This window comes from Ascaphus truei, chromosome 3, assembly GCF_040206685.1.
Source record: "Ascaphus truei isolate aAscTru1 chromosome 3, aAscTru1.hap1, whole genome shotgun sequence".
In the NCBI taxonomy this organism is placed as follows: domain Eukaryota; kingdom Metazoa; phylum Chordata; class Amphibia; order Anura; family Ascaphidae; genus Ascaphus; species Ascaphus truei.
The window spans coordinates 365472533-365494253 of record NC_134485.1 but is presented as its reverse complement, the minus strand read 5'-3'; the positions used below and the strand labels follow the sequence as shown (position 1 = coordinate 365494253).

At 39.9% G+C, this 21721-nt stretch overlaps 2 protein-coding genes across 2 annotated transcripts in view; one reads left to right on the top strand and one right to left on the bottom strand.

Moving 5' to 3' along the window:
- BRCA2 (BRCA2 DNA repair associated) overlaps window positions 1–2258 on the top strand; it is a 77633-nt gene extending 75375 nt beyond the window's left edge. The window contains exon 27 of the mRNA XM_075592141.1: window positions 1197–2258. Coding sequence (XP_075448256.1) covers window positions 1197–1808 — 612 coding nt within the window. The 3' untranslated portion in view covers window positions 1809–2258. The remainder of the gene's footprint in view (window positions 1–1196) is intronic.
- On the bottom strand, window positions 1806–20660 carry N4BP2L1 (NEDD4 binding protein 2 like 1). Its single transcript, XM_075592142.1, has 5 exons — window positions 20362–20660; window positions 11486–11613; window positions 9973–10061; window positions 7352–7428; window positions 1806–3130 (listed from the first exon to the last, which is right to left on the bottom strand). Exons 1-5 carry the CDS (start codon window positions 20571–20573, stop codon window positions 3007–3009), a joined length of 630 nt encoding a protein of 209 aa, XP_075448257.1. The 5' UTR covers window positions 20574–20660; the 3' UTR covers window positions 1806–3006.
- Window positions 20661–21721: the final 1061 nt, after the last annotated feature.

Sequence of the window (21721 nt, the reverse complement as noted above, 5' to 3'; positions counted from 1 at the left end):
CACTCTCCGGCAGCCTAGTGCACACATCGCTGGGGCTGCAGGAGGGCGTGCGGTGGCCCGCACCGCCACCATGAGCTCGGCCTTAAATATTAGCCCAGCTCCATGATATTGCCGGTCAATAGTGTGAACTGTCTGCTCAAGTACTTAAAAGAATATTTACACTAGAGAAATTATAGACACTCTTTATTTTACCTTGTAGTTCAACATTCTTGTAATCCTTTGTTCCTGGAGAAATGTTATGTTGTAGCTTGTGAAACCTTTTAGAGGACCAATTAGGGCTCTTCATAGATTTAAAAAAAAAAAAAAAAACTGGACTGCACACTATAAACACAGACTCGCTATCTTGGTTCCCTTATAAATGATCACTTGATACATATTTCATATACCTGATGAGAAGCCATGTGGGCCTGAATCATCATTTTTCTGGGATGTTTTGCCTGGTTCCTTCAGGCAAACTGATTTTTCACAGCAAAATATGTGTCAAGTGATCATTTACAAGATAACCCAGATGCCAAGACAGCGAGTCTGTGTTTATAGTGTGCCATCACTATTCTACTTTTTCTTCTGATTCTGAAGTGTGGCCACACTTTCTTGGGCAAGTGAGGAAAAAAGGTGCACTCACTTGACTCCTGCACAAATGCCTCCGGTGCACGTCCATTGATCTAGACAATTGAGCTGTGTTGGGGCTTTTGTGGAATGCCTCATTTTGATCCAATAATAGTGTTTTATTTATTAGTTTTCTTTATTTATTAGTTTTCTTAGATTAAATTAGACTACTTGATATTGTTAAATGTTGAGCTATAGTCTGATCTCCACACAATTTTCAGACTATGACATACAGTGGAAATGATTGAATATATTACAATCAACTGCTTTCAATTTTCTAAAATGTTGTATTTAAACCATAGCATTTCTGGTAACAACCTTTTATTACCAGCCTTTATACTGTTCTTAAATCGCTCTTTTTCAAACCTTTTGCATTACTGGCAAGAAAAAAAATCTCATGATTCAATAGAAATGAGGCAAGTGCACTTAAAAACATACCATTAAGGCAAATTTAAAAAAAAGAGCCCATGTTGAATAAACTGGCTGCTTGTATTTTCATAAAAAAATAATTTAAGGGAAAGAAGCTATTACTTCAGTTGTTCAAGTTGTGTGGAAAGGTTCACAATGAATGTTCTTTATTTTTTCTTTAGACACCCATACCTCATAGTGAAAAAAGGCTGCAAATGTCATTTTATACACCAGAAATGAAGGCGTCACATCCTGGCTGCAGTAATGAAATGGAAACTAGTACTCTGAAAACATGCAAAAAGAGGAAGGGTTTGGACTTCCTCAGTCGGATACCTTCCCCTCCACCTGTAACTCCAGTCCGGCCATTTGTTTCTCCGTGTCTGCAGAAGGCATTTCAGCCACCGAGGAGCTGTGGTGTTCAGAACAGTGACACAGAAATAAGGGGAATCACTGGAAACTCAAACAAAACAATTCTCCCACATACAAGTCCAGGCCTCACAAACGCAAAGGTCGGTTTTGTAGCTGATGAAGAACTTGCAATGATAAATACACAAGCCCTTTTGTCAGGTTTAGGAGAAGAAAAAACAAACACTGAGTTGGAAACCAGTAGAGCAATTTCCAAGAAGCCAGACAATGATCTCCAACTGGAAAAAGATTTGTTAAAGTCTGTTTCTGAAACAAACAGTGATACCTTCTCAAACAGCCCAATAAGCGCAAATCTAAAGACTCTGAAAGAGGAAAAGAGCACTTTATTATACCAAAAGAAACTGCAAAGGAAAAGAAAACGAAAATGATCCTAAATAGTGTACTTAAAGTTTGTGGTTAATGTAAATCATCAGAAACTGTACATATGTCTAAAATGTTTAATAAATCAAAATTGTCAGGATATAAAAAGTTATCAAAATTATTCTATAAGTTATTTTTGAAGTCAAATGAACTTTTCTGCAAGAATATCATGTACATGCAAAAAAGAATGGGCATTATAGAAAACTTAAAACACACAGCAAATATACATAGAAAATATTTTATGAAAAATGCTATTGAACTAACGTTTTAAGATGTACAGTATAAAATATGCACAACAGCTATTTGCACAAATTGATTTTGCATAAGTTCAGAACGATAAAATACAGAGCAATTTTTATTATTGTAGAAATTAATCAGTCAATGTGGTGACAGAATTGTGTGAGAATCTTTACACAATACTCCAGGTAACTAAATGTTTAATAAACAGATTTTATTATAAAAAATAAGATGAAAATGATTATTTATAGATATAGATATATATATATAAAACATATTCATCTTTTATCTTATATATAACGTTTAGCTACTTTCGTGATAAGTGAATATAATTAGAACTGCTTGCAGAGTGTACAGCCTTATCCTTTCCCTGCTAGAGGTGCCAGCAACACATTATTCTGCAATACATGGCTCCTCTGGCAGCGAAAAGGTTAATGCCTAGTCCAAAGTCTCACCTCTTATCAGCCCAACAGCCAGGTGTTCTAAAAGTTTTGTATTAGTATGCCTGCATACTAGTGACGTCTTCTGGTCCCGTGCTTGCAGTATTGAGGCCATTTGTTTAAAAGCTCTGTTACTAGCACTTGTAAACACAATTAAAATAATATATGAGGTTAGGCAGCCCTCATCGTACAATATTGATTGTTTTAAAAGTTGACTCCCAATGAAAGACTGGTGAGCAATTCTAATTATTACCTTTACTGGAACCTCTGTCGTTCATAAGAGCCCCCAGGGCATTAGCTCTGCACTGTCTATAATTGTGCATGCATAGTGAGTCCCTGCTCCATAAAGCTTACAATCTCTTAATGTTGGTGCCTGTGGCTCACGAAGAGAATGTGACTTGCCCAAGGATATAAGAACTAGCTGCTCCGATATGAAAATCCCCTCCTCAAACCTTTTGCGAAGTAATGGTTTCTTTTCATCCCAACTTGGTTAACCTTGTTCTCCTGTACTGCACAATCCATTCTCTTCTCAGAAGTGTCTATCGTTTCGACTTGGCTTTTCGGAATGGAGGACAGTGTGGAAGGTAACATTGTGTTCATATACATCTTTCATGCGCTGTATTTTTTCTCGTGGCACTCCATGACTATTTCTTCTAAACGGCACAGATTAAAAAACATAAATTACATTAAGATACTAAGAACATGAATGACACTATGAACATATTTTAAACTTGATTAAGTATTTGTACTCTGAATATTTATTTACTGTGCACCTCACTTGTGCGTTCTGGCTTCTTAAACTTTTACATTAAAAAAGGGTTGGGGACCTGTGGAGGACATGCAAACATACTCAGGAGTATTTGTTTTTCTGCACTTTGTACAGTGGAAGGTTTCTTGTCACTTTTTTTACCCGCTTTAACCTGTTTGTGGCTGGTTTGCAACCACTACTGGCAAAATCAATGGCTAAGCTCGAACTGATGAGGCCAAGAGGACAAAAACATAGTAGGGCCACTGATTCTGTATCTTCCTTGTCCAGGCTCAGCCCTATAAGCTTTGTAATGCAGCAGGCACAATCTGTAGGGAATCCATTGTAAAACAACGTGGGATAGGAAGCTAAAAGTGAAATGCTGATGGGTGCATATTTGCATGTCACTACCCAGAGTTAATGTCTGTAGCTTAAACACTGTATACAGCCAGGTCCCCGCTGGCTACTGCAGCACCCGCAGTGGCGGACACTGCAGGGACAAGAGCCGCCCCTCAATGGGGCCGGGCCCGCTGCGAGGGGGGGGGGCCGCGCTGCGCGGTGAGTTTTTCCAGCCTGCAGGAAAATTGTGAAAGAAACTAGCGACTGAGCGCTAGGCCACGCCCCCCGGCAATTCAGCCAATGCGGATGAACCTGCCAGGTGATGTCACGGCCGCGCCCCCGTCACACCCCTCACCCCCCCCCCTTGTCTTTCCCCATGCAGCTCACTGCAGACCGGGGGACTCGGCTGCACGCACCGCCAGCCTTGTAGGCGCGCGTGCAGTTGCAGGCACTGGGGCCGTAGCCTAAGATATGACAATGGGGGTGAATGAAGCAGGTTTGGGAAGCAATACAAGACATACAAACACACTTACGTCTGTGCTGTGTCTATCTTAATGTCTTGTACAGGCATACCCCGCATTAACCTACGCAATGGGACCGGAGCATGTATGTAAAGCGAAAATGTACTTAAAGTGAAGCACTACCTTTTTCCCACTTATCGATGCATGTACTGTACTGCAATCGTCATATAAGTGCATAACTGATGTAAATAAGGCATTTGTAACAGGCTCTATAGTCTCCCCGCTTGTGCACACCTTCGGTACAGGTAGGGAGCCGGTATTGCTGTTCAGGACGTGCTGACTGGCGCATGCGTGAGCGAGATGTACTTACTCGCGAGTGTACTTAAAGTGAGTGTACTTAAACCGGGGTATGCCTGTATAGCGCAGACACAAAGCAAACCCTGCTCCTAAGCGCTTTTTAAAAACTCCAAAGGTGGAGCGGTGAATCAATCGGGGTTCGGGAAGGTGATTTCTATGAGCTATGTTATGAGCCGTATTCTGAAAGTGGGATGGTCTTTGATGTTTCTGCTGGATATGGGGAGAGCATTCATTCCCTGGCTCTCTATACCGAAGGAGCACGGCCAGCGCATCCAGTGTGTTTGAATCTGGGGATTGTATTTGGGATCGTAGATTCTAGGTGGGTTTGTGGAGTGCACATTTTGTTTGAAGGTAGAGGTGTGCTGTATGGGGGAGAGTTTCTGGCATTTTATTCACCTATTATAACCTGATTGTCTAAAGTAAAATTCAAAAAGTATTTCCTTTAACGAAGCAATCCATGGGGCCTTTTTTAAACATTTATTTTAATGTTTTTAACATAGGATTGAAGTATGTGGCAATGTGTAATTGTATATTCTTACCTAAGCTGGCAATCGTTTGGTGCGCCTGTTCTAAATGTATAAAAATCCTGATTGAAGCAGCCATTATGTTAAGCACACAGTCAGTTTAACTCACCAGCTACAATGCATCCTTATATTACTAAGGTAACACTATTTATTGTTACAGTTTACAGCCAAACTGCTGGGAATATTGGCAACAAGTTATTAGAAACTGGAAAGTGTTGCAGAGATCTTGCACTACTTGGGAGGTGGGTTATAACCTGCTATAGAAATCAAAGGATGCTTTACAATTCATTAAAAATGGTATTGAGGTAATAAAATATATATATATATAAATATATTATATATATATATATATATATATATTACTAAAGAACTGATTTAAAAAAACAAACAAGATTTCACATGTTTTTGCTGCTTTAATTAAACATGTGGGTAGATCCTCAGAAGTCCATTAAATACTTCCGTTAACATATCGTTAAGTGCAAACGGGGATCTTGAAACCTCATTAACGGAGCATTAAGTGCCATGTTATGCTCGCTCTTCTATTAATGGAGAATCCAGGGCTTCATGCCAAATTTAGGATCCACCGACGTCCATCCAGGATGGCACCAGATTAAAATGAGGACATCGGGCCTGGGTTTATTTTCCCTGCTTCTCTGTTTATTTTTGTGCCATCTGGCTGGGATTAAATTTTAGATTTTATTTTATTTTTTAAATTGCCATCAGGCTTGGATTATTTTTAATAGTTTTTGTGTTTTTTCATTTTTATTTGCCATCGGGCTTGGATTGTTTATTTTTTTATTATTATGGTTGGGCATCAGCCCTTTGTTGGATTATTATCTGGTTGTCCCTGAGGATGAGGACGGCCTTCATCCCTGCTGGGTTACTGATGCAGTGAAATGGTCTTTCATTGTCACTATTTGTCACTTTTTTTACTGTCTTTCTGTCACTCTGTGTCCTCATTTTGCTTGACCACTTAAGGCAGGGGTGGCCAACAGGTCGTGTTTTAAGGCTATCCCTGCTTCAGCACCGGTGGCTCAGTCATTGACTCCTGACTGTATCTGAGAATGTCCCTCTTGTCACTCTAAACCCCCTTTTTAGACTCCCTGTCCCCACAGGAATAGGAAACCATGAGAAATAATGAAAATACATACTCAAACAACAAACTCATTTTTAAAATCATCAATACAGTGCAATGATTTTAGTAGCCGTATTGGTCCTGGAGACATGTAGATTCATTGTAGGCTGTGCTAATTCTTATGGGACCAACATTTGAGTTTTTCATAGATTCAATTATAGTGTACAGAGCTTTCAAACCCTCATATTTCTTCTTTTTTAAAGACATTTGAAAACAGTCTGAGGTTTTCCGTAGCTCTTACACTAAAACTTCAGCTATGAAGAATTGGTCCATAAGAGGCAGCACAACCTACAATACTCTGCAAAATCATAATTTCAAACCATTTATGGCCTCCTGTCTTTGATTATAGTTGTTCCGCTTTTGGTCTGCACAAAAATAACCAGATGTCTATTTCCTTTATTTACTTCCTTTAAATATAACTTCTTAGGTACCAATCAGTTTAGGTTTTGGTGTTTGGCAGAGAAGGAAATGCATGTTTTCCTTGGTAAAGATAACTTTTGAATAAACAATTAAATCTTCACACGCCCCCACTGGTCCTGTTTTAATCTGCTATCCATTATACATGTGCAGTCACTGGGTACTTGTGAAGAGAATTTGTTTATACAAACATCAAATGTGTTTATTAAATGCCTTGTGTTTTCATTTCTGGTTTAGATACCAGGCTGGACCGCTAAAACTTTGTTTTCAAGTAAGTTTATGCTGGGTTAAAACTCTTAACATATCATATAGCATTTGTTATCTGTATATTTCACTGACCGTATATAGCCTTCTACAACCTGTAATGCATTACATAAATAGGTCACACAACAGAGATACAAGTCAAAGTAAGAGTACCTGTGCAATAGAGCTTACAATTAAGCCACACAGTGGGAGACAAAAATACAAAATGAACTATCCCTGTTTATAGAGCAGCAGAGAGTCCGGTAGTAGTATTGTAGGTGTGATGTAGAGTAGTAAAAAGAGAAAAAGTGAATATACAGTATATAAGAGAATTACAACAGGTGTGATGGCATACTACAGAAAACTACTGAAATGTTTCCTTGTGGTGCAGTTGCAACTGGATTTGCATACTGGAAATGTGTGTGTGTGTGTGTGTGTGTGTGTGTGTGTGTGTCCTCCAATATACAAATGTAGCAGGCATCATTGCTCACTCTAGCTGGATATTGTGATATCCTGTCCATACCAGCCATTGAATCCCATGAAAACTCTGACATTTTGAGTTAGAAAGCAAAATGGTGTGTTATTTGGGGGAAACAATGTGGATGGCTACATCTGTATAAATTAATTATGAAATATTAAACATTATAACATACCTGCTTAATTCCTGCACATTGAACTTCCAGCGTGTGTCAGGCTCCCGGAAAATAACTTTATAGTAATTCTCAAGTGCCTGATTTCAAAATCATGCAAACATGTTAGATACATATATTTAAGTACTGTTAGTCACACCATGTAGTAGAGTTAAACTTTTCTCTGATCAATGTTGCATTGTAAACATTGTTATTTTTGACTGCACAGAGCAGACGCACATATCTCTGATCAATTTACTTCTTTTGATCAATGATCAACCGAACAATCAGGAGTATTTGAAATGTTGTTCATATTACTGTAATATCCAGTAACTTACACATGTTCCCTGCTTGGGCGGGCAAACTTTTCCCCCTGCATGCTGTCCCCCCCCTTACCTTGGCTCCAGCGTCAAATGACAATACGTCGCTGGAAGCCAAGTTAAGTGAGTTACAGAGGCCTCACATGGTACCCCAGCATTTCATTTAAATGCCTTGGGGAAGAGTGTGGGACCTCTGAAACCATTGCGCGCCCCCCAGTTTGCGAACTCCTGTCCTAATGCATAACTTTTCCATTGCACTTTGGTGGGTAAAATGTTTACTTAGTCGCATGTCAGTCTGCACGTCAAGTGACCTCCTTCCACAGTAAGAATGCTGGGGAAATCGTGCATATAGAGATTTTTTTTATTTTCAATCACAAGCCTTTGCTCTGTAAAGATTGCAATGCATTGTAGTTCTGGAGCCCACATGAGTCATCCATTAAAAAGTAAAATTACTTTTTTTATATCATAAATATAAAATATCACAAGCATGGATCGCAATATCTATATTATACTGGGGCACAATATACTCGCAAGAAAAAAAATATGAAATGATATACAAGAGAAAATCATACAACCTCAATCAACAAAATTGTAAACATATCATATAATACAGATTCTATACAAAGTTTTTAAAAAAAACCTTTTCGGAAGAGATACATAGATTGCAGGATGTGAAGATTTGTAAGACAAACCTGAAGATTCAAGCAATGCCCTGCTCCATCATGGCAACGTGTTGCATCCAGACCTGTGCTGCTTCCAGTAGAAGCCCAGATCTGGAGCCGCTGAAACATTAAGTTTGTCTGTGACAAATCTAACAATCGTGTGATGTCAACACGTTTCGGTGTGTCATTTACATTTTACTGCTCTGTCACTGGGGTTACACTCTGGTTCACCCATTTGAAAGGCAATATCGGCAGCAATTCCTTATTACGGAGCTTGGTAATATTGCAAGATGTTGGTCTGACAGATTGTAGTACTGTGCTGTACAATCAGCCTTCTCTTAATCACAATGTTAGTGTACACATGCTAATAGTTACAAATGTTAGTAGACACTGCGTGTACATTAATCTTTGTAAAATAAATATGACATACTTAAATGGCAGAGGTTAAACAAGTAGTCTGTACTGGTAATAAAGAAATTCATATATATAGGGAATTCGAGTGACTCCCTTGACCTCTCAAAATAAAATTGGAATGTATATTTGAGCCTTTTGTTTTCCTGTTCCCGGAATCATTAGACAATATAAATGTTCATTATCTAATGACAGCAGCAGAGAAGCGTTCCCTAGGCAGAATATACCATTTTTACAGGAAGAGGAGCACCCAGCTTGCAAACTGTTCAGGCACAAATAAAAACAACACAGGGGGAAAAAATTGTAAAGTGTTGATCAGGCAGTTTTAGAAGTACTTTTCAGTATGTAAAAAACGATATTAAAAAAAAAATCAGATTATTCATAATTCGTGTATATCAATGATATTTTCTTATAAAACTAAAGAGCTGTATACATGACTACTGTGACAGAATAAATAACTATATACTTGACCGTCTGAATTGGTACCTAGCTCTGGGAGTCTCTTATTCTGGTGATATACCAAGAGAGGCATGTAAGCATTGAGTTGAGGAATTATTATTAAACCAATGCGACTCTTTTCAACAAATTAAAGTAAATCTTTAGACCAGTTACTCCCACCAGGGGGTTCGCGAGTCCATAGGGGTTTATAAGTTGTCTCCAAGGGGTTCACCAAAAATAATATGGATTGGCGGCTCCAAAGAAGTATAATGGGTTCCTAAGCCTGTGTGGGGACTGTGCACTTAGTGTGGCCCCAAACTGGACTTTGGCGTGGGTGGTATAGTTGTCATATACAGCAGGCACTTCCAAAGTCGCTCCATCCACAGTGACTAGGTATTGTGGGGCGTGAATTTGGAAGCTCCCACATTAATTGACAGCTATACCACCCACGCTGCCTGCACACACTGAGTGAAGTGCAGTTTGGAACTTTACTAAGCATGTGTTACCTCACAAGCTCAGGACACTGTTTGACCGATCACATGCAGTTTTGTTAACAATAGTCTGATGAGTAGTAGGCAAGAAGATGTATTAATTAGGTGTTTGCGGAATAAATATTTTCTAGCAGGCGGTGCAGAATGTAAAAAAGGTTGGGAACCCCTGGTCTGGACAAACACGTCCTGGGATACAAAGCAGATAAAACACTAACTGCAGTTGTTGATTCTCTCTTGCAAACTTTTCAGAGTTGCTAACAAAGCCCCAAATAGGTTACAAACAATTAACAGATTTAAAATCCAAGCAAAATAACTGTACTTACCATGATCGCATATGGCTTCATTTCCCATGCCTGGATGTTGGTGTTGTCTATAATGATGGGAGTCTTTCCTCTTTTCATTGCCTTACTTGCTGTAAATGTAAAGATCGAGTAAAGTAGCCACTAGTACACTTGTAATAGCTACATTCAACATACCTTTATACCTGCTACCTGTACTTTTATATAAAACAAAGGGGAAAGAGGCCATATGAATACTTCAAATGCATAAAGGGGCAGCAGTCCCCCCAGGAACCAAAGGAAACTTAATGGCATGTTTATTAGTAAATACAGTATATAGTGGTTGACACTTTTATTTCTTTAAAGTCATACAATTATATATTTTAAATAATTTTTAAACATTGGTTGTCTCCAGGGTAACCAAATTCTTTGGGGCGTTTAACTAATCTTGGCCTAATCTCTTCTGAGATAACACTGTTTGTAAACCGTTTGTAAATACAGGTACTGTAAATTACTGATCCAGTTTTTGTTCCTCCTTTTACTGTTTGGGCAATGATGATAGTGTAATAAGGTGAAAGAGGTAAAGTGGAAGAACAATAATTAACAGATAGGGTTAAAATTATACAAACTGGAAGAAAAAAAATAGAAGCCTTAATTTTTACATAGGCAGCAAATAATTAAATTACATCAATGGAGATTAAATCTTTTAAGGGGACTGCCCCTTTATTGCAAATGATGGGCCCTCTGACAGGAAGGAGGTGGTCGTGGTGGTGTCAGCTGAGGTGGTCACCTGCCCGGCAAGACGGAAGTCGGCATGTGACTTTTGTTGTCAGCCACGCATGTGACAGCTGTCCAGCTATCCACCCCACTGGGTGTCTCATCTATGGCGCTTAAAAGGAAACTAGGACTATCATTAAGTTTAAATGAAACATTGGTTTAGGAAAGTACAAGATAAACCTAGCAGCAGAATTAGATACCGTCTTGATTTGGTTGCTATGATAACCCCAGTTTTAACAAATAAAATGTATTAAATGTAACAAAAGTTGTTGATGTTCCTCAATATAGGAACCAAAAGCAAAAATGTGAGACTTTTGGCCCATTCACTTAGATGGGCATTAAAGTGTTTTATGGCTAAGCACTGCTTAGTAAATATGGGCCTAAATCTGTTTTTGGTGTCGCCTGCATTCCTGCTTACTAGATAGTTATACCTCAGCAAACTGAAAATAATAAGTCCGAAATACATTTCCAATGTGATGAAAGTCTGGTTTCTCATATGTTTAGGACACGTACATCATTAAATAGATTACCTTACTGTGATTTTTGTATAATTATTATTAAGGCAAGCTTATGCACAAAAGGGTTGGCAGTACTAGGTGTGAAGAGGGCAGGAAACTGATTGGTTTAGAATCTGTGTTGACACGTCCACTACTCCTGGTCTTGTGATTTCTGTCCGTGCTCTTGCAATATCTAACAATGGATCATTCCTAAAATGTATTCACAGTTATAAAGTGTTAACGGCTCAGAAGCCAAAAAGTTGAATGTTTAAATAATGAATCACCTCTTTTTCTATTCCATTTGTGAGCCTCTTGAAGTAAATTTTGATTGAATAGATATGTTCCATCATCCATAATGAAAAAGTCATCAGTGCTAAACACGAGTGCACTAGGAAAGTCTCGCTTCAGCTTCCTAAAACATTGTTCAAATACATTTCAATAAAAGGAAGTCTTCACATGTGCAGTATTTGGTTTAAAACGTCATGCAGTGCTACAGTACATATAATGTTACAGTGCTACATATAGAATGGAACGGAGAACGACAAAGAATGCCGGTGAATGCCGGCATATTTTAGATGGGTGAAAAAACATATGTACAAATATATTAACTAATCTTCCATATCGATTAATAGCCCCAGTCAAATGCAATCAAAAGCTGCTTGGTGCTGTAACTGATTTTGTGTGATAAACGTTAAAGCGGAGAGTAATACTCAGAAGATAATTGGCTAAAATATATATATTTTGTAAAAGGGATCCGATATTTTACATCAGATTTCATACTTTATGCAGAAGTGAACTATAAATTATATTGCAGGTTGAATGATTACAAATATGTAATTTCCCAATGCTGCTTATCACAATTTCACATAACCCCCCATACATGTTACAAAGACGGCTGCAGTGTAACTTTGAAACATATTTGCGAGCACCTGCTGAAACCTTACTGATTACTGTATTTCAACTTTATTTTAAAAAGTCTCTTATAGTCGTATAGTCTGCAATTTTACTTAAAGCAAACAATTCTATGGCAGGGGTATGGAGCATGATTACATAGTTACAAACAGGATGATAAAAAGGAGTTAATAAACAGTACTACTAGTTGTGAAGTTCTCTGGTGAATCAGTCTGCAACCAAGAAGTGGAAAAAAGAAGTCTACCAACAGACAAGATAGTATATATCAGACATTAGCTACTAGTGTTTGATCAAAACAATTGTTAAATGGTGGTACATAATGACAAAGCAATGACTGCCATAACATTTTCTTCAGTATGACAAAATAAACCAGTTAATTTGTGCAATGTTTACAGTGTCTGTTTCCTAACCGACCAACATTCATTTTCCATCTTCAGTGGTAATAAAGTCAGCAGAGACTCCCAGGGTGATGAATCGTTCAGTCATAACTGCACAGATCGTGTTAACTCCACTGGGCTCTCATCATCATTGGTGGTGAGGAGACAGACAGGTTAGGAAACAGGGGAAGACAGCAAATAAAATATTTCACAAATGTACAGTACTGCTTCTCTTTCGTCTTAAAAACAGAGTGAAGATATTTTTAAACAAGGAATTGTTTTCTGAATATTCAACCCCCATCATTATTTGTTGTACCTTTAATGCAGCAAAACGTGTAAAATGCTATACATTTTTTATTGTAATCAATTCTGTATATATATATATGCATTAGGATCTTAAAGAAGATGCACACAGTATTATCTAATACTACAGAATTGATTACAATAAAAAATGTATAGCATTTTACACGTTTTGCTGCATTAAAGGTACAACAAATAATGATGGGGGTTGAATATTCAGAAAACAATTCCTTGTTTAAAAATATCTTCACTCTGTATGTATGTATATATATATATATATATATATATATATATATATATATATATATATATATATATATATAATGATCATCCTTTGGTTGCTACAGCAACCATTTAGAAAGTCATATCCACTTCCTGTTCTGAACCAGGCTCTGATACACACCTTTTTTGAGCTCTGGCCTTTGGAACACAGCAACAGATCTGTTTGTGAAACTTTGTTGCCAAACAGCAGATTGGCCATGACTCTGAAAGCTGTAACAATAATTTGTTACATTTAGTAATCTAATGTTACATATCAACTGCAGCATTTCCCAGATTGCAGCACAAAGTTAGAAGGCGGCCATTTCGTTAGGCACACAATCAGGATTTATAACAGGAGCACCAAACTATTTCTAGTTTAGGTAACAATGTAGGATTATACATCATCACATTCTTTACATATAAAAATAAGAAAAAAGGAAAAAAAAGTGGGAAAGTAGTATTGCTGCTTTAACTCAACCAAGCTACAATGGCGTTTCCCTAAGGCTGCGCTTATAGTGCCGGCGACGCGACGTCGCCCGAAAACAAATACATTGTCGCCGCCGCGTGCGCTTATAGTACGCACAACGGAGCGGAAACTGGAACCCAGCAAAATTTGATTTTTCAAGGGCTGTCGCGTCACATGACGGCCCTTGAACAAATCAAATTGCTGGAATCCCGCCAAAACATAACTTGCGACGGGTGACGTGATAGGCACGGCGTAAGGAACACACAACACACTTGTGGAGTATTATAGTAACCAATGACACTGTTGTAAAGGTAACATTAAGTAGTAATTGGGTATTTTAATTTCCACTTCTAACCTGCTTTATAGGACATTTAATTAACCCAAGTAGTGATAAACTGATGAACAACCTCTGCAGTCAAAATTGTTAAAGAAGGATTGCTTGCACCTGAGAAACAAAACCAACGTCCCTTCGTTACCAGCCGTGCCTCAGACACATCTCTGGTGCACTGGCACTGAGGGCTACTCCAGTTATTGTTTATTTTACAATACATTTGGGCTCAATTAAAGATTCATTTGTGGTCACAGAGCAACTCGGAGAAAAATGATTCTGTTGCTGATGTTCACATCTTTCTAACTTAGTTCTATCTTAGACCAAACTACAATCATCACCATTATAAAGTATTCCTGAGATCAACTATTCATTTTTCTCTATTTTTTTTCTCTCCAAAACAGCCCTTTTTCCTATACAGCACGGTGTTGCTGCTGCATTTGTAGTTGACTGTTATGTTCTTAGTAACACCATAAAGCTGCAGACCAAGCAATATCCGTTTTATTATAATAATATTAGTTATTTACTATAAGAAAAAAAATGCTACAAGTATGTTATGTTCTCTAACAACTCTGAATGACATTTTTAATGTAACACGCATTCTGTTTCTATAGCAACCATTTACAGTCCAATCCCCTTCCTCTTCTGAAACAGGCCCTGACACACACTTTTTGAGCCCTGCCCTCTCTCTAGCAGTGCACCAATTGTATGTAGTGACTGCCTGGTCACATGATCTTCCCCACAGGACTTTGCATCTTTGCTCCTCTTCTGTTGCACTGACAGCCATTTAGTGAACCCCCGAGCCGAATCTTCGCCGATTGATCGGCAACTTGGCTAATTACTTTTGCGTGGAGTGTACTAAAGGGGAAAATTTAAATTAAAAAAGAAAAAAAAGCGGCAGCTTGGACTGCTGCTTTAAGAAACCAGTAAGAACTGTACATTTTGTAATGTTTGTGCTAAAACTGATGTAGATGTGAAAATTAGGACTACACATTAAAAGCACCAAACACCTGTTTATGTTGTGCAAAATATAGATTGCATTTGTGAAGAGCCTCAATTGTCATATTTTATGGGGGGGAGGAGGGGGAGATAAATGACCTAATCTCACATTTCAAACGGAAATCCTAAAAAAAATTACAACAATGCGTCAACACAGACCATTTTCTCAATGCATAGACCGGTCTATGAAATAGAAAATTACTGTATAATTTCAAAGTAAGGTACATGGTCAAGATGAAGAACATAAAGTTAAATACAATTAGAAGAGAATAAATGTTTTACACTGAGTGTGAGTGTGCAGCCTGTAATCCATTTGCATCCGGAGGCCTGAAAAACATTGCTGTGGAAAATGTCAGTCTCTTCTGCCAGGAAATAGGTCAAATGGGAAATCCCTCCTAGGACCAAAGTGAACTAATTCCTGAGACATGTTTAAGGGGTCTCTTCTGGGTGAGTGATGCCTTTTATCCAAATTGGACACCTACCACTATTTTTTATTTATTTTTTAAAGCTATACTTGGGAGGAGTTTGATTTCCTCTGGCTGCTCCTTGTGTGATGACCTTGCATGTTTAGCGAGAGCTGGCACAGTCAGAGTCCTCACTTCCCCGCACCCCCTTAACTATATTGCTTTTCTGATAAGGACAGGGTGGGATAAGGGTAAAGAAAACACTCAATTGCCAAACCCGTCCCCATTCAGACGCCCCTAAAAAATGCAACGTTTACTTAATTTCCCAAAATATGGAAGCTGCCAAACCTTTGCTATTAGCCGTGCTAGATTTATTTAGGGAGGCCAGTTTGTTAAAAGTATGTTTTCTGGTCGACTATGTGGCATTGCACCTCTTAAGTGCTGATCATAAAACATCTCATTCCTTGTAAATTACTACTGTATTTTCCACAGGAACAACCTGCCGGCCTATAATAAACAGCCCCATCATAAAGATAAAAGACAAGGTCATTTAAAAAAAAATGAATTTCTGAAATCTCCCGACTATGTTTACAAAGCATATTCCGCTGACTGGTGTTTCGAAGTACTGTAAAAGGTCACTGTTTGCAGATTAACATACAAAGGAAATGGCACATTACAAATAAATTTGAGGTATTCGTGCAACCCCTTCTGGTGTGGAATTTTTCCAGCATATTCTCAGTGCTCTGGTCTGTGTGGCAGCCTCAGAGAGCAGACAAAGGAATAAAGTTATTAGATTGAACTATTTACAGGTCAGTAAACAGCATCAGAAATATAGCGATTTGACCAATATTGTTTTAATGCCAGTGAGACTTGAATACTGAAGATGGTGTTTTCAGTTCCTAATATCTTCCAAAATCTATTTGTTTTTGGTTAAAGTAACCTTTAAACTAACATATTTACTGTATGATCTAGATCCATACAATATAGTAGGACATCTCTTATTTCCCTGCACATTGAAAGCTACTGTTCTCTGAACCCTAGTTATCTGAAGGTAGGACAGGAAATGGATACCCTGCAGGGAGCAGTACAGGGGTTTGTATGAGATTCCAGGAATTTGAGAGATTTTTTTTTTCTTTGCTTGCGTCAACAACAATTGTAAGAAACTTGTTATTTAGATTTACATTTGAAGCATTTGTTGGTCAGAGGAAATTATACTCTCTGTGGACATATCTGAAGCCACGAAAGTGGAAAAAATGATAATACACAGGATATGATGCACTTTAATAAATGCATTATATCACATAACTTCTAAATCCTCTCCCCACATTGCAAGTTAATGCATATGGGGCAAAGAAGGTAAAGAATACTTTAGTTCAAGGGCACGTAGTGATGCAGGATGAAAATGGCTCAATGTTAATTTTGTGGCCAAAAGATTATTTGCATCCATAGATATGCAACCCTCATAGGCAGGGCTCGATAAATGCACTCGCCTCCTCGCCTGGGGCGACTGCATTTTACCTGCTCGCGAGTACTGTATGCCGGTGGCGGGCTGTAGCGTTTCCCCCGGCATTCCCCTGACTCTTCCCCAGCAACTTCCATGTCTCTGCTGCAGCTTCAGTAAAGATGGCTTCACAGCATCAAATCACGCCGCATTGCCATGACATCGGGATGCTAAGTGGGGAACGTGGCGTCATTTGTCACTGAGCAGCCATCTTTACAGGAGCTGCAGCAGAGACACGGGAGTTGCTGGGGAGGAATCAGGAGAATGTCGGGAGGCGTCGAACCCCGCCCCCGGTAACACTCACGAGCAGGTAAAATGAGGGGAGGGGTATTTTTGGGAGGGAGGGGGCGCGCGTGACTTTCCTTTTTTTGGGGGGGGTGTTTTTTTGTTTTTTTTTTAGTTTTCGTGAGCTTTCATAGGGATGTATGAAGATAGTCCGATATACTTTCATTTTAAACATGCAGTGGAGCACCAACTCTATATTCAGTTACAAAGATCTTTTATACTTGTCTGATAAACTGTTGCAAAAGAGGACCAAACCGACAAGGTCAGAAAAGGTTTTATTAAAATGTATGTTTTTACTTGGCCTTGCACAAGAAAGGAAGAGTAGAGGCTCCACGGATTTTATAAATGCAATAATTTATTGAAGCCAAATAAAGTGACCAACGTTTCGGCTGTCACAGGAGTGGCACTCCTTGACAAAGGCTGCTGTGACAGCTGAAATGTTGGACACTTTATTTGGCTTCAATAAATTATGTTAGCTTGCTGTTTTCTGCATTGTCCAAGGATCAAGGTCATCATTTACTTGATTTAGAGGAATTACTATTCTTGGTCAGTGTGCTGTTCTCATTACACATCACAGAGAAGCCCTCGGCCCAGCCTGAAGGTAATAAGGCTGGTACTCCTCTGGTTTTCGAAAAATATAGTATACTTGTCATGTTCGACACCCCTGCGAGCACACGACCTGCATACGGGACAATAGTTAATACTCACGCTCGCAAACGCTCCCACTTTTCACCTCCGCAGAGGTCCGTCAAATGGGCAATGTCTCCCCTAAAGGACAAGGATTAATACACAGCTCGTAAGCTGTCCCACTTCACCTTCACTTGTGTGCTGTTCATGACGGAAGTAGGGTAGGTATAAGTTATTTAATGGACCTTTGCAAAGGCGAAGAGTGGGGCAGCGTGCGAGCTGTGTATTAATCCTACATTCAAGCGCTCATGGCGGACGCAGGTAATTATTGCGCGACTCGATGCCACGGATACACACGTAATTCTTAGCATGTCCAGCAGATGACGTCACATGATATTCTCATTTTTAATAAAGTCCCTCTTGGTTTGATACCTTCTTAGCCACGTCCCCATTCCATCCATAAACCCCCTCCAGAGAATGCTTTGAAGCATACTCTAAAAAGACCATGTTTATAGAAAGTTGTCACAGGGGCTATATTTTATTCCACCCATGACAAGCCTGGGCCAGTCATCAACCCAATATGTATTGTATTTTAACTTCAAACTGTTGCTCATTAACCCCTGAAGCAACAGATGGATTAAAATACATAATACCTCATGACATTATCATGACAATACTGAAAAAAAAAAAAATATTAATATTATTATTTTAGGGATTTATTATAAATTATAGAAGTAATCCCAGATAGCGACACTAAAATAAAGAAAACACAAAGTAAATAGTGAATTCGTCAGCAATGAACAAATCATACCTTCACTAATGAGTGCAGTCTTGTAAAGTAAGATACACTGGCCATTGAATTGTCACTCCATTTCCTGGTTATCGCACAGTGTTGGGCTGGGTAACAGAGAGTGAATCCACCTCTATATTTTACTGCATTGTTTGCTTATATTTGGTATCGGACAATAAGAGTCTATGAGACATGAAATAATTCTGTTTCTCATAGTAGTTGAGCCCTCCTCTGTCTCTCATGTTAGTAGCCCTCAAGTTGGTTAGACCTATGTTAGGTACAGGTAAGTGTTTCTAAGAGTACATATGTATCGATAGGTATTTGAGGGGTTAACCTTATTAGGCATTAGTAAAAGTATATGGTAATATAGTACTTGGGGTTAATTAGCTAACAAGGAGTTAACCACAGTGAAGTGTGAATCAATATCCATCGTAGGGAGAATGGCAGATACAGAATTCAGATTCAGTCTGCACACTCCACCTAATGAATGCTGACTTAAAAGCACATGCCTTTTTGTATACACGAGCCGCTGACCGACATGTGATTTAGCGACACTCAGCACTATGGAGCTGTATTGTTATCATCATCTTTTAGACCTACTAGACAGGAAGGCTGACCATCCTCGTCCTTTTGAAGGTTTCTTGCTATTCACTTTGACACAGGGATAGGGTTTGTTTTATAGGAGGTTGAGTCACACTCCACTGCGATTAACTCCTTGTTAGCCAATTACCCTAGGGTGCTCGGGGATTTCACTTAATTGCAGTCAGTGCAGCAGAAGTGGACCAAAGATAAGTTCTGTGGGGAAGATCATATGACCAGGCAGTCACTAGATACAATTGGTGCTCTACTAGAGAGGGGACAGGGCTCAAAAAGGGGTGTGCCAGAGCCTGTTTAAGAAGAGGAATGATATGTGACTGTAAATAGTTGCTATACAAACAAAATGCTTGTTACATTATAAGACAATAAAAATGTCTTTAAAATTTGTTTTAAAAAAATGCTACAAGTATTTTCTCGTAGTACAGAACTGATTTATTTAAAAAAAAAACATGTAGTTCTGCGGCTTTAAGAAGCTGAGTGACAGTTCAATCACCATGACTTTACTCAATGGCGAAGGTGTTATTTGTTCCTTGTTCACTTATTTACCACTGAGTTTTTTTATTTTAGCATTGCCATCTGTGATTACTTATTATTTTAATGATTTATTACAAGCTATATTTTAGTTTCCATACATTGTTGCTTTACCTTAGGCTTGAGTGCCCACATTGGTATTTCTTTCTCTGTTCAGTATACTACTGTAGACATTAAACACTTATTAGTGAATTAAATGGAAACATATATAGTTCAAATTGTATTGACGAAACCCTCATATTTTACTACTCAAGGCCAATAACCAAGCCTATTTTCTTTTTGTCATTTACAAGTTCAACTTCTTAAAAAGAGGAAGACAAATTTTACCAAAACCCTCATTTTTCTGGGCAGTAATGTATTCTGTATTTTTGTTTTTTTATATATAAAAATAAAGTATTTCTTCCATCCCAGCATCAAATTGGTCAAAGTGGCTTAAAAAGCAAAAGTAATGTGTCTTAATGAAAAATGATCCCACATTTATTAAACCATGATCGTTAGATTGCACTACAGAAAGAATAATGAAATACAAATGCTTAAGAATATTAAAGGTAAATAATAAATAAGCAGAGACAGTCACAGCTAGGCACATGCACTCACAGGTACAAGGACACACAGACACCCACACACGCGTATATGCTGTGTACATTGAAACTGAAACCGTACCAGTGACTGCTACCACCAATAGTTAGTTGGACCACCGTTAAGGACCCTCATGTTGCCCCTGCACCTCTGCCCCCTCTCCTCCCACCCACCCTGTGCAGGGAGGGGGAGCCGCTCTGTACCTGGCCAGGCTGGACTTGCCGGAGCCTGGGAGCCCCCTGAGTAGATAGATATGCCCGGTGAACCTCGGGGCGCGGGGAGCTGGATGAGGGGATTGGGGAGGCGGATGTTGGGGCTGTTGTCTGGGAGGAGGAGGAGGGCGCTGCTTGCGCCTCTGCCGGCCCGGCCCGTCCAAGCTCAGGTTCCCGAAGGCGCTGAGAAGCCGCTCTGCCATCCTGCCCCTGCTCCCAGGCCCGGCACCTCCCCTACTCCTACAAGGTTGTGTGTCCGGAGCGCATGCAATGCGTCCGCCCTGTGGGCCGTGTCCTATGTGTTGCCTGCATCTTCCGGCAGAGGGCGCGCTCCCTGTGAATAATCAATGGAACAGGCCCTGTGCTCTGGGACACAGGCTGTGCTCCGGGCGGCTGTGACGTCATAAAGGGAAAGTTACGCCGACTCCAGCGCAGCTGTCAAGTGCCTGCTGCCTATGGAGAGCTGTGAGAATTAGTGACGTCATCTGACTGTATTCCGTCTCCAGTGGGCTCTGACTCCTTGCTGCAGCGCATGAGTCAGACTGCTACCTGCTCCCGCCCATGTGTGAATGAGATGATTTCTGTTATCTCAACAAATAGCTCTGAAAAAACATGTTCTGTTGGGGACAGATAATATCGGTGGGGGGAGGCGGGGAAAGCAGGTGTCCGTTGCTAGCTCCTGCTCCAGGAATGGGGAGAATAATACACGAGTTAATGCACAGGCTAAACTCTAAGGCAGGGGTGAGCAAACTTTTTATGCCGAGCCCCCCTTTTCATCCATGAAATTTCTCAGGCCCCCCCTGCCTGATGTAATCAAAATCACATGGGGGAAAAAAAAAAAAACCTTTATTAAACGGTATACAATGTAAATACAAATATGTCTAAATACTTATTTCAACAGCTCGCGCTTACAAAATTAGGCTGAGTCCATAGAGACTTCAGCCGTGCGGAGGCTGAGGGAAAGCGGGTGCTTTCCCTGGCCTTAGACCGCGTGCCGTCCGGGGGCGTGTCGGGGGGGGGGGGAGGGGGCTGTGACGTCACGGAGCTGGTTCGCGAACCGCTCACGTGACCGGCCCTGTGCTCCGGGCGAGCTCAGAAACTAAAGATTTGTTAAGACACACGCTTCCACAAGCGTGATGAAGCGTGCGCGAGCCCCTGCTAAAGCCGCTCTCAATGCGGCTGCAGGGGCTCATTGCCGGGCAGCAGCGCGCCTCATCACGGGGAGCTGACCATGCCCGAGGCCTTAGGCTAAGGCCCCGGTAACTCAGCTGCAATGCGCGCCCGCGAGATTGGCGGCGCGTGCAGCCGATTACCTGGTCTGCAGGGAGCTGCACTAAGAGAGACCACGGGG

Excerpts from the sequence above, each read along its gene's own strand:
- N4BP2L1 (XM_075592142.1), bottom strand. The coding sequence starts at position 20,573 with ATGGCAGAGCGGCTTCTCAGCGCCTTCGGGAACCTGAGCTTGGACGGG. Across the intron at positions 10,062-11,485 it reads CAAATGGAATAGAAAAAGAG|CAAGTAAGGCAATGAAAAGA; the intron begins GTGATTCATTAT and ends TTACATTTACAG. Across the intron at positions 3,131-7,351 it reads AATGTGCAGGAATTAAGCAG|AAGAAATAGTCATGGAGTGC; the intron begins GTATGTTATAAT and ends TGTGCCGTTTAG.